The sequence below is a fragment of the Lissotriton helveticus genome, chromosome 1_1 (assembly GCF_964261635.1).
Source record: "Lissotriton helveticus chromosome 1_1, aLisHel1.1, whole genome shotgun sequence".
In the NCBI taxonomy this organism is placed as follows: domain Eukaryota; kingdom Metazoa; phylum Chordata; class Amphibia; order Caudata; family Salamandridae; genus Lissotriton; species Lissotriton helveticus.
In genome coordinates, this window is record NC_136057.1 from 27,429,308 (window position 1) to 27,441,978 (window position 12,671).

General features: G+C 47.1%; 1 protein-coding gene across 3 annotated transcripts in view; it reads right to left on the reverse strand.

The window, feature by feature from the left end:
- The window catches only part of SSRP1 (structure specific recognition protein 1), a 93,186-nt gene that overhangs the window by 43,392 nt on the left and 37,123 nt on the right, over positions 1–12,671 (reverse strand). For all 3 annotated transcript variants that reach the window (XM_078674408.1, XM_078674564.1, XM_078674486.1), the window contains exons 6-9: positions 11,939–12,169; positions 9,031–9,134; positions 8,442–8,570; positions 243–464 (exon numbers count right to left, since the gene is read on the reverse strand). In XM_078674408.1, the coding sequence (XP_078530534.1) occupies positions 243–464; positions 8,442–8,570; positions 9,031–9,134; positions 11,939–12,169 (686 nt within the window). The remainder of the gene's footprint in view (positions 1–242; positions 465–8,441; positions 8,571–9,030; positions 9,135–11,938; positions 12,170–12,671) is intronic.

Consider the following 12,671-nt stretch of genomic DNA (forward strand, 5'->3'; position numbering starts at 1 on the left):
ATGCTACTGCAGGAAAGTGGCACCCTGCTTAGCTTGAATGAGGAAAACAATGTGCCATGGGATTCTCATCTTTAAAGTCCCTACTTCATTGGGTTGTAGGATTCTGCTGTTTACTCAGTGCTTACCTCCTGATGCAGCTAAAGGGTCAGGGAGGACTTTGGAATGACATGGGGGGGGGGGCTCACCTCCTGATGCTGCTAAAGGTTCACTGAGGACTTTGGGAATGACAAGGGGGGGCTCACCTCTCAATGCTGCTGAAGGTATACGGTGATCCTTGCTTAGTCTCGATTTCAAAGTCAAAGGAGCGGGTGGTGGTCGTCCCACGGGCAAAGTTGACGTTGGAGATTTCATCAAAGCGGATGTGCACGGGTGGTTTGTGCACGTAGATGAAGCCCCGCTCCAGTGGGTACAGGAGCCCGGAACTCGCCTTGTATGAACAGGTGATGCACTGGCCCCCTGAATGTCTGCAGAGGGAGAGAGAAGTAAGGGGCAAAGATGGAACATTACTAATCAAATATCATAGCAGCAAACTCTAAAGACACGCACACTGATGCAAAACTACATAAGCGCTCCCATGTATAAAAAGAAACTCCAGCACCCAAACCAGATTATACCTCAAGGACGCATGGCCTTCTTAAGTGCATCCAGACTGAGGAGACTTATTCAGACTCTCCTGAATAGGTCCATCCATTCTCCCATACCTGGGGTCTGTGCAAGTATGTGCTTTACTTTATCACTTGCACTCGAACTAGAAACATTAAGGCAGATAGTAAGTGCTCATTTGCGACAGTGTGTGCGAAGCCTCAAGCAATTACTAGAGACTCAGATTAACTCAAGCTTTTCACCAATCACCTTTTTGCATTTCTAAGTGAGACACCCTAAATGTGACCGCTATGATGTTGAGAAAGAATGTCCCCTGCATACTGCACAGATGTGTTCCCCTGTCCACAGTGCCAGACTGCATGCATTGTGGTTTTGATTTTGCCCGTAGCCTCACACTATGCACGAAGAGACCTAGACCCTTATCTTGACACGAGTGAGGTCCTGGACCTGCCACATGAAAAGGCAAGTTCAAGTTCGGGCATTTGTATAGCGCACTACTCACCCAGAGGGTCTCAAGGCGCTAGGGGAAGGGGTTCATTATTTGTCGAAAAGCCAGGTTTTCAGTTCTTTTCTGAAGGAGATGTGGTTCTGAGTAAGGCGGAGGTGAGTGGGGAGTGAGTTCCAGGTCTTGGCAGCCAGGAAGGAGAAGGATCTGCCACCCATGGTGGGTTTTCGGATGCGCGGGACTGCGGCGAGGGCTTGATTGGACGATCTCAGTTGGCGGGTGGGTTTGTAGAAGGACAGGCGGGTGTTGAGGCATTCGGGTCCTAGATTGTAGACGGCCTTGTGTGCGTGGGTGAGAAGGCGGAAAGTAATTCTTTTGTTGACGAGAAGCCAGTGGAGGTCTTTTAGGTGTCCGGTGATGTGATCTTGGCGAGGGATGTCTAATATGAGTCTCGCTGACGCGTTTTGGATGCGCTGGAGTTTTTTCTGTAATTTTGCTGTGATTCCGGCGTATAGTGTGTTACCATAATCCAGTCGACTCGTGACCAGTGCGTGGGTGACAGTCTTTCTTGTCTCGAGGGGGATCCAGCGGAAGATCTTTTTGAGAATGTGAAGTACGTTGAAGCAGGAGGACGAGACTGCGTTGACTTGTCTGGACATCGAGAGAGAGGAGTCTAGGATGAAGCCAAGGTTACGTGCATGGTCTGTGGGTGTGGGTGCTGTGCCCAGAGTGGAAGGCCACCAGGAGTCGTCCCAAGCTGAGGGGGAAGATCCTAGGATGAGCACCTCCGTTTTGTCTGAGTTGAGTTTTAGGCAGCTATGTTTCATCCAATCGGCTACTTCTTTCATGCCTTCGTGAAGATTGGTTTTGGCGGTGTTGGGGTCTTTGGTGAGGGAAAGGATTAACTGGGTGTCGTCGGCGTAAGAGATGATGTTGAGGTTGTGTTGACGCGCGATGGAGGCGAGAGGACTCATGTAGACGTTGAAGAGGGTGGGACTGAGTGAGGCACAACAAGCATGCCCTTCATCATACAGATAGTGTGTTTAACATGAGAAGTGGTGGTGGCCGTGTACCGGTTTTTATGAATCCATCCTTTATATGAATCACTGGAGTGGAGGTCTACTGGCCCACTCAAGAAAATTCCTGCTTCTAAGTGCAAACTAGCAGGAGCAGGTTCGAGGGGAGACAGGCCGGTAGGGCTACGGCCAAGTCATCCTTTTGTTAGCTGGCTGCACGGCTGTTCGGTCCTTTTCTTGTTGTCTGGCTGGCTCTGAGGAAGCAAGGTTCAGGGTGCCCCCTAAATACTAAATTTAGGGGTGTTACAGGTAAGGGCAGGGACCAATGGGTCCCTTCCCTGGGTTGTGTACACCCCTATCGTGCCACCCTCCAGTCAGAGGGGGTAGGAGCCTGTCCCTGGTTGGCTAGGTCCCCCCATCCTCAAGATGGCAGAGACTTGTGCTTCACCTCGCCTACCCCACCTGAGGGGTGGGGTTGGCAGAGGTGTGCACACCTCTTTCCCTCACTTGTTTTTCCTGCCGGTTCTCCCACCTTAAGTGGGGGGTAGAAGCAGTGGGAACAGTTGCTGAAAGCAGCAAATGGTCTGGGGAGGCTCACAAAGGCGGCATGCCTTTGAAGCTTCCCCTTCGTGAACCCTGCCCATCCTGGGGGAGGAGGCTTGGCACCTCGTCCCAGGATGTGCATTGTTTCAGGCCCCCAAGAGCAGCAGGCTCTCGACACAGGGGTCCAGAAACATGTCTGTTGGTGGCAGCCTAAGCAGCCACTCAGTCAGGTCACTAGAAGTTGGTCGTGTTTCAGGGGGCATCTCTAAGATGCCCTCCTGATGGGTATTTTACATTAAATCCCACACCGGCATCAGTGTGGGTTTAATGTGCTGAGAAGTTGGTTATCAAACTTCTCAGTCTTCAGTGTAGCCATAAGGTTGCTGTGGAGTTGGTAATGACAACCTCCCAGCACCATATACTCTTTATGGCATGGAATGGAATGGACTTGGGCACTGTAGGGCTACAGGGCTCATGCACCTGTACCCTCATCACTGGCATAGGGCACCCAGCTAGAGGGGTGACTGATGTATGCCAGGGCAGTGGTTTGTGGGCACTGTGTGCCATCTCGACTCTTCACTTTGTTCTGCACCAAGACACGCAGCCTGCAAAGGCAGTGTGTGTGTGTCAGGGTACAGGGCCTCTAAGGGTGGCACTTATAGAGGCCTTCTATGGTCACACCTGTGGTACCATTTACCAAGGGCTGACATGTGGCCAGAGATGGCAATTAGATTTAGGCTTCAATGCAGTTTTAGGGAAGGAACATAGGCTTTGGGAACCCGATTAGCAGGAGCCCAGGGCACACTCAGTCAAAGAACATCAGCAATTCAGCAAAAAGTGGGGGCATACCATGCAAGAAAGAGGGCACTTTCGTAAAGGCTCCTTTAGAGATTCTAGGCCTTTAGCTCAGAGGAGCTGCTGATTAGTCTTTCTGAAGTACTGCCATTGGTAGATGGTGTTGGTGAAGGATGAGATTGTGGTGTCTGTTGTTCAATGGGAAAGGGACCACTTGGACTTGTCCAGCTTTTTGTCTTTTCCCTGAACGTTCTTCAGTGTTGCGGATGGCAACCTGGTACAGAAAGTACAGAAAGTTCATACCTCCCTTCCGACTCTGGGGAGCAACAGGCGTTTGTACCCACTTGGCACTTCCTCAGGGCACTCTGGTATTACAGAAGGGGGCGCAGAGACCGGTGCGTCCGCTTCTGTAATACCGATAGCAATGGCACACGGAACGCCAGCGCTATTATCAGAGGGCATTCCCCCATTTGCATGGGGGCCTCCCTTTGCCTCTGTGCCGCATTACAGACATGGGCGCAGAGGCAAAGAAGCAGTCAGGAGCCGCACGGTTAGTGGGCCCCCTAAAAGGTGGCACACTGTCAGTGCGCCCCCTGATGGCAGCCTTCTGGAGGAGAGACAGTGGGCCTTATGGACATCCCAGACATCACCTTGCAGGTGGGTGCAGTTATTCACTGTTCCCACCTGCAAGGGGGTTTCTAATCCCCCTTCAAAGTGCGAAACACGGATCGCTTCAAAGCAGCCGCTCAGTTTTTTTCCCCTGAATGCGCTGCCCCCAGGGCAGCACGAGTTTGCGGCTTTCCTGGAAGCAGCGCATTCACTATAATGCGGTACATTTTCCTGTTCGCACAGGCTCACCTTTTGAAACGTGAGCACAGCGCGAACCCGAAAAATTAGCCAAATACACAATACGGCCCTAGTTGTGGGTATTCAAGGCGGAAGAATATTCTGCTGTGAAGAGCCTCACTCTGCTCAAAGGCTATGACTGAATACCAGCCTCGATAGGACACTTAAAAGAAGAATCACCCCAAACCGCTTCGGAAATCAACCCAAACCGCTTCGGAAATCAACCCAAACCGCTTCAGAAATCAACCCAAACCGCTTCAGAAATCAACCCAAACCGCTTCGGAAAGTGCAGAGTGGATCCACATACAGTACTGGCTAACATTGCACTGTATAAATGTATTTTAAACCGGACTTTCAAAATCTCTACCCTACGCATATTATGGTGCATAGGAACACCTTACGGTATATGTTGAGCTATGCAAGGGTTCATAACAAATTATGGCTTTTCTCTAAGGCAGCACTAATATGTATTTACGTAGTATGCATGTGTAGACCACTGTAACATAATGACGGTTTCACAGAAAGCACAGAAAGAGGAAAGGGAGATTCTGAACTCTTGTATGGGCACCCCTAAGTTTTCCCAATTGATTCTGCTAGTTTTTCGACTGAGTGCACTGAGGAATGCTAACCAGACCACTGCCAGTGCCCATACCATAAAACGAGTAGGTTACAGTGGCTATAACCAACTGGCATAGGGTAACAGCCATAAATCCCTAATAAATGATGTAGGAAGGAAAATGCTACATACCTAGTATGCATCTGTTCTTGGCATATAGAGCTGTAGAATCATATTCTTTAGCATAGATCGCCATCTAGTGTTGGGTCTGGATGTTTGCACGTTGGTTTTCTGCGAAAAAGTCTTTCCAGTCACGAGGTAGGTGACTCCTTTCGGTGACGGTGTTCATGGACATTGACTCCATCCTTAGATTGTTTTGCCGTAAAGGGTGATGATGGAGTAGTAAAAGAGAGGTCCATGTATATAATGTATCCAAGTAAGATGGTACTGCAACAGTAAAGGTACCCGGGGATATAGGTGGCTGCATAGAATTCTACAGCTCTATATTCCAAGAACAGGTGCATACTGGGTAAGTAGCATTTTCCGTTCGAGGCATAGCAGCTGTAGATCATATGATTTAGCATAGACTATACAGCAGTTCTCCCCCAAGCGGTGGCTAACCTGTAGCTGTTGCACTGGTTTGATATAGTGTTCGTAAAACTGCTTGGCCCACTCTAGCTTGTGGTCTTGCTAACGCATCTACACAATAGTGTTTCGCTAATGCGTGTGGTGTAGACCCTGTTGCAGCCCAGCAGATGTCGTCTAAGGGTATATTCCCCAAGAATGCCATAGAAGCCCCTAGTTTGCTAGTAGTGTGTGCTCTAGGGGGAATTGTTAATGTGCTCTTAACTTTAATGTAACATATTTGAATACACTCAACTATCCACCATGCAACACCCGCTTTGATATGGGATTGCCTTCATGTGGTGGCGCAAAAGCAACAAAAAGTGGTTTCATTTTTCTAAAGGGATTTGTCCTTTTTATGTGGTACAGTAATGCTCTTTTGACATCTAGTGTGCGAAGAGAACGCTGTGTCACTGATTCTTGTTGAGGGAAGAATACAGGCAACTCAACAGACAGGTTGATGTGAAAGGCAGGAACAACTTTGGGAAAAAATGTGGGATTAGGCCTAAGAACCACTTTGTTTTGGTGTATTTGCAAAAATGGTTCTTGTATAGTTAGTCTCTGAAGCTCACATACTCATCTTAGAGATGTGATGGAGATAAGGAAGGCTACTTTCCATGTGACAAATTGTAGTTCACATTTGTGCAACGGCTCAAAGGGTGGACCCCCCCGAGTCTGGTAAGAACTATGTTAAGGTTCCACACCGGAGAAGGTGGCAGTCTAGGAGGAATGATTCTTTTAAGTCCGTCCATAAAAGCTTTAAGAGCGGGCACTCTAAACAGAGACAAGTTAGGCAGGTATGCAGCTATTGCAGCAAGATTTAAGCTTATAGATATATAAACAAGAACAGAACAGAACAGGTGATTGGGGAAATCCGCATGGGGGAGTGATAATAGTAGCTCCAAAGGTATCCTAATAGATGCTGATGCTCAAGGGTCACCATACAATGACCACCTCACGTCGTAAGCTGTAGGCAAAGGCCCACAAAAGTACAAATTAAACACTTGATAACCCGAGCAAAGAGCATGCAAGTAGAAGCAACAAATAAAGTCCAAATGTCAGTCCTGGATGTATTCTTCTCGTTTTATTCCAAGCTTGCAAGGTATCTTTCAATTATATGCATCTTCTTAAAGTGCCTTCAAGCCACAGACCTTCCCAACACGTGTTTCGTACATGTGACTATTCGCCATGGACTTCATCAGGGCGAAAAACAAATATTCACGAGTACCGAAAATAGGCGCTAGCGTCAAGAAGATTCCTCTGAATACCTAACATTTTATATTCAATGCTTATCCATTCGTCTGGTAAACCCCATATCTTCCAAACTTCAATATTTCAAGTTAAAATTATCGCTGTCAGCCACATAGCCTGAAACTGACTTCAAAGTCATCCACAATCAGAACCTCTTATTTCTTGACGTATTACAACTAGCACAAATCCTTTGAATCTGCCAGGGCTTATTCGAGGTTGAGTGAAATTCTATGTCTGGAGAAATCTCCGGTGGATATTTTTTCTTTTGGTGTCTAAAAATAGACTATTTTAATAAATTGGTGTCAGATTTCTTGTGTCTTGTCAATTTCTTCTTCAGTTGTTTTGGTGAGGTTTAAATGCTTTTATTTATTTATTTATTTTTTATTTAGGAATTTTATAAAGCGCTTAGTTACGCTCACCGGCGTGTCCCTGCGCTAAATTGCTTAATAAGTGAAGGAGATTGAGGTAAGAGGAGCTAGGGCAGTGCTAGGCGAAACAGGTGTGTTTTGAGGGCTCTTCGGAATTTGGACTCGGAGGGTTCCAGACGTAGTTCGGCCGGCAGTGAGTTCCAATTCTTGGCTGCAAGAAAACGGAACGATCTTCCGCCCATGCGGGCTCTGCAGATTTTGGGAACATTGACCAGGCCAGTGTCGGAGGATCTAAGCGTCCGCTCTGGTCTGTAGGGGGTAATAAGACCGTTCAAAGGGACGGGTGCCCTGCCTCCTAAGATCCGATGGCAAACACAGAGGGCTTTATATTTGATCCTTTCACAGACCGGTAGCCAATGGAGAGATTTTAAGGCTGCTTTGGAAGAGGTGCGTCTCGGGAGCCTTAGCACCAGCCTGGCCGCTGCATTCTGCAGCACCTGGAGACGATTGATGCTGCTGACCGTACTACCCAGGTACAGTAGATTTGCATAATCTAGTCTCGAAGTTACTAAGGCATGTACAAGGGTCTGTCTGTCTCCAACAGGGAGCATATCAAGGACCCTGCGCAGGGTTTTAAGTACTCCAAAACACATACCCACAACCCGGTTGATCTGTGGCGTAAATGATAGCTCGGAATCAAATAGAACCCCTAAATTTTTGGCCTGTTGTGCTGGCATAGGTGTAGGGCCCAAGCAATTTGGCCACCATGCCGAGGACCACACAGACGGGCCGCTCCCCACCACGAGCACCTCAGTCTTGGAGCCGTTCAACTTCAGGCAGTTGTTAGACATCCAGGAAGCTAGCTCCTGCATGCAGGCACTGAAGTTGGCGGCTGCGGTGCCGGGCGCCCGTGATAGGGAGATGGCCAGCTGCGTGTCGTCAGCATAGGATACGAGTTGGATATCGTATTTCTCCACAATCGTGGCTACAGGAGAAGCATACAAGTTGACACTAGTTTCTTTGTTTAAGCCTTTCTGAGCACTGTCAGCCACCCAGAGTGTAGCTCAAGGTTTGACAAACAAAATCTACTGGCCCTAAAGGGGTTGGTAAATGTATTACACAGGGAGGTCGCACTACCACACCATATCATACACCCAGTTTCCTCACAGAAAACATCAACAGTATGACTTTACAGTGGACAAGAGAAGGATGACAAGTGAAGTATACACTTGAGGAAACGAGGAGAGAAGTAGAACTGCGTTTGAGAGTGGGTGGGTGTGAGAGGTTGCTCACCACCTGGATCCATATTCTGAAAGACTCGGGTATTGGTAACACTAGTAAAGCTGATCTATGCCAGACCTTTGCAGAAATAAAAAAAATGACACTCCACTCACCCAACAAAATTGCCAGGAACTGTGATCTTCCGATTCACCAAAGCCTTCATGACACGACTGACCACTTCATAGAGCGACCCAGACATGTTTTTCGTCAGTTTGCCCTCAAAACGTTTTTCAACCTCATCCCTAGACGGAAAAATTCAATCAGATATATTAGATGGTAGCATATGGTGGGAGAATTGATGAGAAACATATGTATATAGTGTGTTTAAGACTGAGTGTTCATGAGTGATAAGGAGAAACAGTGAACCTTCGAATATAGATAACTAACAGGCTGGCAAGTAGAGTATGCTGGGAACAAAGCAGTAATGTGCCCCTTATGGATAAAGGAATGAAAAGGAAAATATAAGTAAAACAAATACTTTAATTGTAGGGGAAGACAAACATGGTAATGGTGACGGACGTACAGTGGCAAGAAGAGGAGAGAGATGGAGCAGCATGCTAAAAACACAAACCAGGGTAGGCCATTACAGAGAAGCATTTTACCAACTCCCAACAAGAGGCAGAATGGCTCCTCCCTCAAACAGGGAAGGGCGCTACAAATGAAAAAAGACACACTTAAAACAAAATTCATGACTGGCCTTACTCGTTCATGTTGAGCGTTAGGGAGATGTCTTCCTCTTTGGAGAAGAGCAGGATCAGAAAGTGGTATCTGGTTTGTCCCTGTTTAATCGGAGGATCCAAGCTGATCTGGAAGGAAGCAAAGACATTTGCAAATGTCAAAGACCAACAGAAAAAGACAGGATTCTTCTCGACATAAAGCAAAAACCACCACCTGTGACCCTAGCCTGTAGGAACTCAATGCCCTGTCAATCTAACGTTACCAAGCTTACTCTGGTGTGATGGCTGGTGTGCTGGTGCATTACCACTCTGCCATCCACAAACTGGAGCTGGCATGGGTGGAAATCTGCAAGGTTGGTCTCTTACCACAATGTAACATCTAGACAGCAGCACCCTGCAAGTTCGTTTGAAACTTCTCTCAGTGATGTAGTGGAAAAGATCAGACTGAAATTTGCCTACATAAATCTTGAATCATTCCTCTTCTACAGCTGCGGCTCATGCTAAAGGGATGGGCAAGTGTACTTATTCCCAGCTCTCATTCGATAGCGTTTTATTGGTTAACATCCAATTTCTTGGTAACATTTAAAGATTTTTGGACGAAACGTTAGCCATCAGTACTGGGTGTTTTTACCCTGACAAGTAATATCTACTCAAAGTGCCTAGTGGACATTCAAGGGTAGCCGAGATGAAGCATACAAGCATTAAATAAAGCCAACACTGTGGTCATGCAGATTAATTTGCTGATTACCCCTTCTTCTCGGTGAAGAATTATAAATGCATAAATTGCATAGAATGACAATGACCGAACAAGGATGAGAAGTGTGGCTCAATGGTTAGAGCGGCAGACCCTGATGCAGAGGTCTGGCCCGGGACCAGGGTTCAATTCCCGCCTCGGCGGGTCTTGGGCTCAATTTCCTCGGACCTGATAATTCTCGCCTCGGTGCCTAGTCTAATCATGGGTCCCACTCTGCAACTCTGGGCAATAGCTTGCTTAATCTCCACAACGGCCCCCACAACGCTAAGGACGCCTGGCCTCCACCTTGGAGGTGCCCAGGAGTGGACACCTCACAGGGAAAGCCAGGATGGGTTCCACAGTTGTATGCGTACAAGCGCCTGAGATACCCCTTCGGGGGTCGATTCGGTGCGCTATACAAATACTACTACATTTACAAGGATCAAAGAGGTCTAAAGTGGCCACGTATTCCAATACTCCACAGTAGGTGGACAGATATCTCAGGAGGTTCCTTCGGTACCCGAAGCATGCTAGTGAGGAAGAAGGATTAAAGATTGTAACGCACGGCACATTATTTGTTTGATTATGCCACAACATGTTCGCAAAGTGTGAAATTGGGTAGAGTCTTCACATTACCATTGACCGACCCAGAACCAGGCCCGAGGGCTTTGGCTGCCTCTTGCAGAAAGGATCAGGTGTAATATTCCAATAAAAGCCTACATGCAGGTTCATCAAGTGGGCTGGTGTTCCCTTCGGCTTCATTTGGCAGTGCATAGTTCCAGACCACGCTACCTCGGCATCCCAGGCCTTCCACACTCCCAGCTTTCACAATGTTCAGGAGTAGCACAGGCTACATTATGGCCTGTGGGATAAGAGTGATGAATGTTCTGCAGCAGGATCTTCCCAATATCAAACAACCTTTAAAATTCAGATATGCCCTCAAAACTCATTTCAGATTACATTTCCACTTGGCAATGCAAGATCCAGGGGATCCCATCAGTCCAGGATTCAATGCAAGATCCAGGGGATCCCATCAGTCCAGGATTCAATGTAAGATCCAGGGGATCCCATCAGTCCGGGATTCAATGTGAGATCCAGGGGATCCCATCAGTCCAGGATTCAATGTGAGATCCAGGGGATCCCATCAGTCCAGGATTCAATGTAAGATCCAGGGGATCCCATCAGTCCAAGGGGATCCCATCAGTCCAGGATTGAATAATCAGGCCACACACCCAGAAAGAACACAGGATGCTAGCGTGTAGACATTACAAAAGGCTTTCGGACTAAAACTGCTGCTGTTAAATGCACAATAACGTGTGCCCAGGATTTTTGCAATCCACTGCACTTAGAACGGTTTGCGCACAGCTCATTACAAGAAGTACAGAGATACTACATTGGATAACTACTGGGTGCAATAAAGTACACCCCCTAAATTCTTTCAAAGGCCAGTCAAACCTAATGAAAAATGAACAGAGAAAAAAGCCCCAGTGACCACACTAAGGGGATTTTGGTGCAGAAAGCACCATTGTGGACATGTTATCCTCCATTTCAACCGCCAAACTTGTATTAATAGAGGATTGTTGTACCTGAAGAATTCCAAATCCGGGAGTTTCGAATTTTAAGGTGTGGGGTAATTCACATACAACTGTCCAGGGCTGGTGAAGCAGTCGTAAACTGGATAATTAAATGCAGACCATGAAATTGTTGAAATGAATCAATCATCAAACAGACATCCTGTTGCAATTTAAGATCGAATGGAAAAGCCCTACTGTCGACTCCACGTACTTGGCGGACACGCTTGGGTGGTAAAGCCTTCTCTTATGTTGGCCCAAATATTGGAATTCCCTACCGGAAGCCTTGCGCAAGTCCTCATCCTACCTTGCCTTTAGGAAACACTTGAAAGCTTTCTTATACTAATGTCTTACTCTTGTCGTGACATCTGACTCCTCCCTCCTACAGGTTTTGGTCTAGTTAGCGCGGAGATGCCCCCGGGTGAGTCATGCGCTTTATAAATAACCAATAACATAACATATCATCTACAGCGTAAAATACGACCAATGAATCGCAACAGATAAACGTATGGAGGTCATCAACACTGCCATTTGCCATCCCCTTGAACACTCAACCCATGCTGTGGAGAGGACAAGCAACCATTCCCAAAGTTGCCAAGGTGTTGTCGTTCCTTGCCCGGTGTACGTACCACAAAGAACATCTGCCTCTGGTCCTTGTGTGGCAGGAGGAAGAGCCTCAGCACAGTGGTGTAGGGGATCTTGTAGTCAAAGGTCTTGCCGTGAAGGTGTAGGAAAGATGGATAGATTCGGATATCGTATCTGCCTCGAGGAGTGAGACACTGCAGCTCGCGGAAGATGCAAACAGCATCCCCGGTGGCCTGAATGACATCTGCCTTGGAGAGGACGTTCTGCGAGAAGGCCTAAAGAGATCAGAGAAAGTATCAGCACAGGCAAGAAATAATACATACCACACAAATGGAGACACTCAAAGAAGCCGCAACACACAGCATGAAAGAAAGAACACCCCATACACTCTGGAGCACATCACACCTGAAGAAATAACTTTACACATCACTTTTTGACGGACATAAAAACATCTCCCAACAAAAGCCAGAAAGAAGAATGAGAAACCCAAAAAGTAGGACAGAGCCACAATAAATATGCACAGAAGGGACCCATTTTCAATGCATGCAAATGAACAAATACAGAACAGAGCACAGATGAACACCAGCAGACTGCAAGGAGCAGATGAACCTTAAATTGATACACACTGGAATAACATTTAACAAAGCAAAAGGCAAAAGCAGAGATGGAGCATCCGAGGGTCAGAGGTTAAGAAAACAGCATTTTCATCAGATATCCTTCAATGTATGCCCTTTCTCTCCACACTACTTTCTTAATTACCCAATCAAACGTACAACT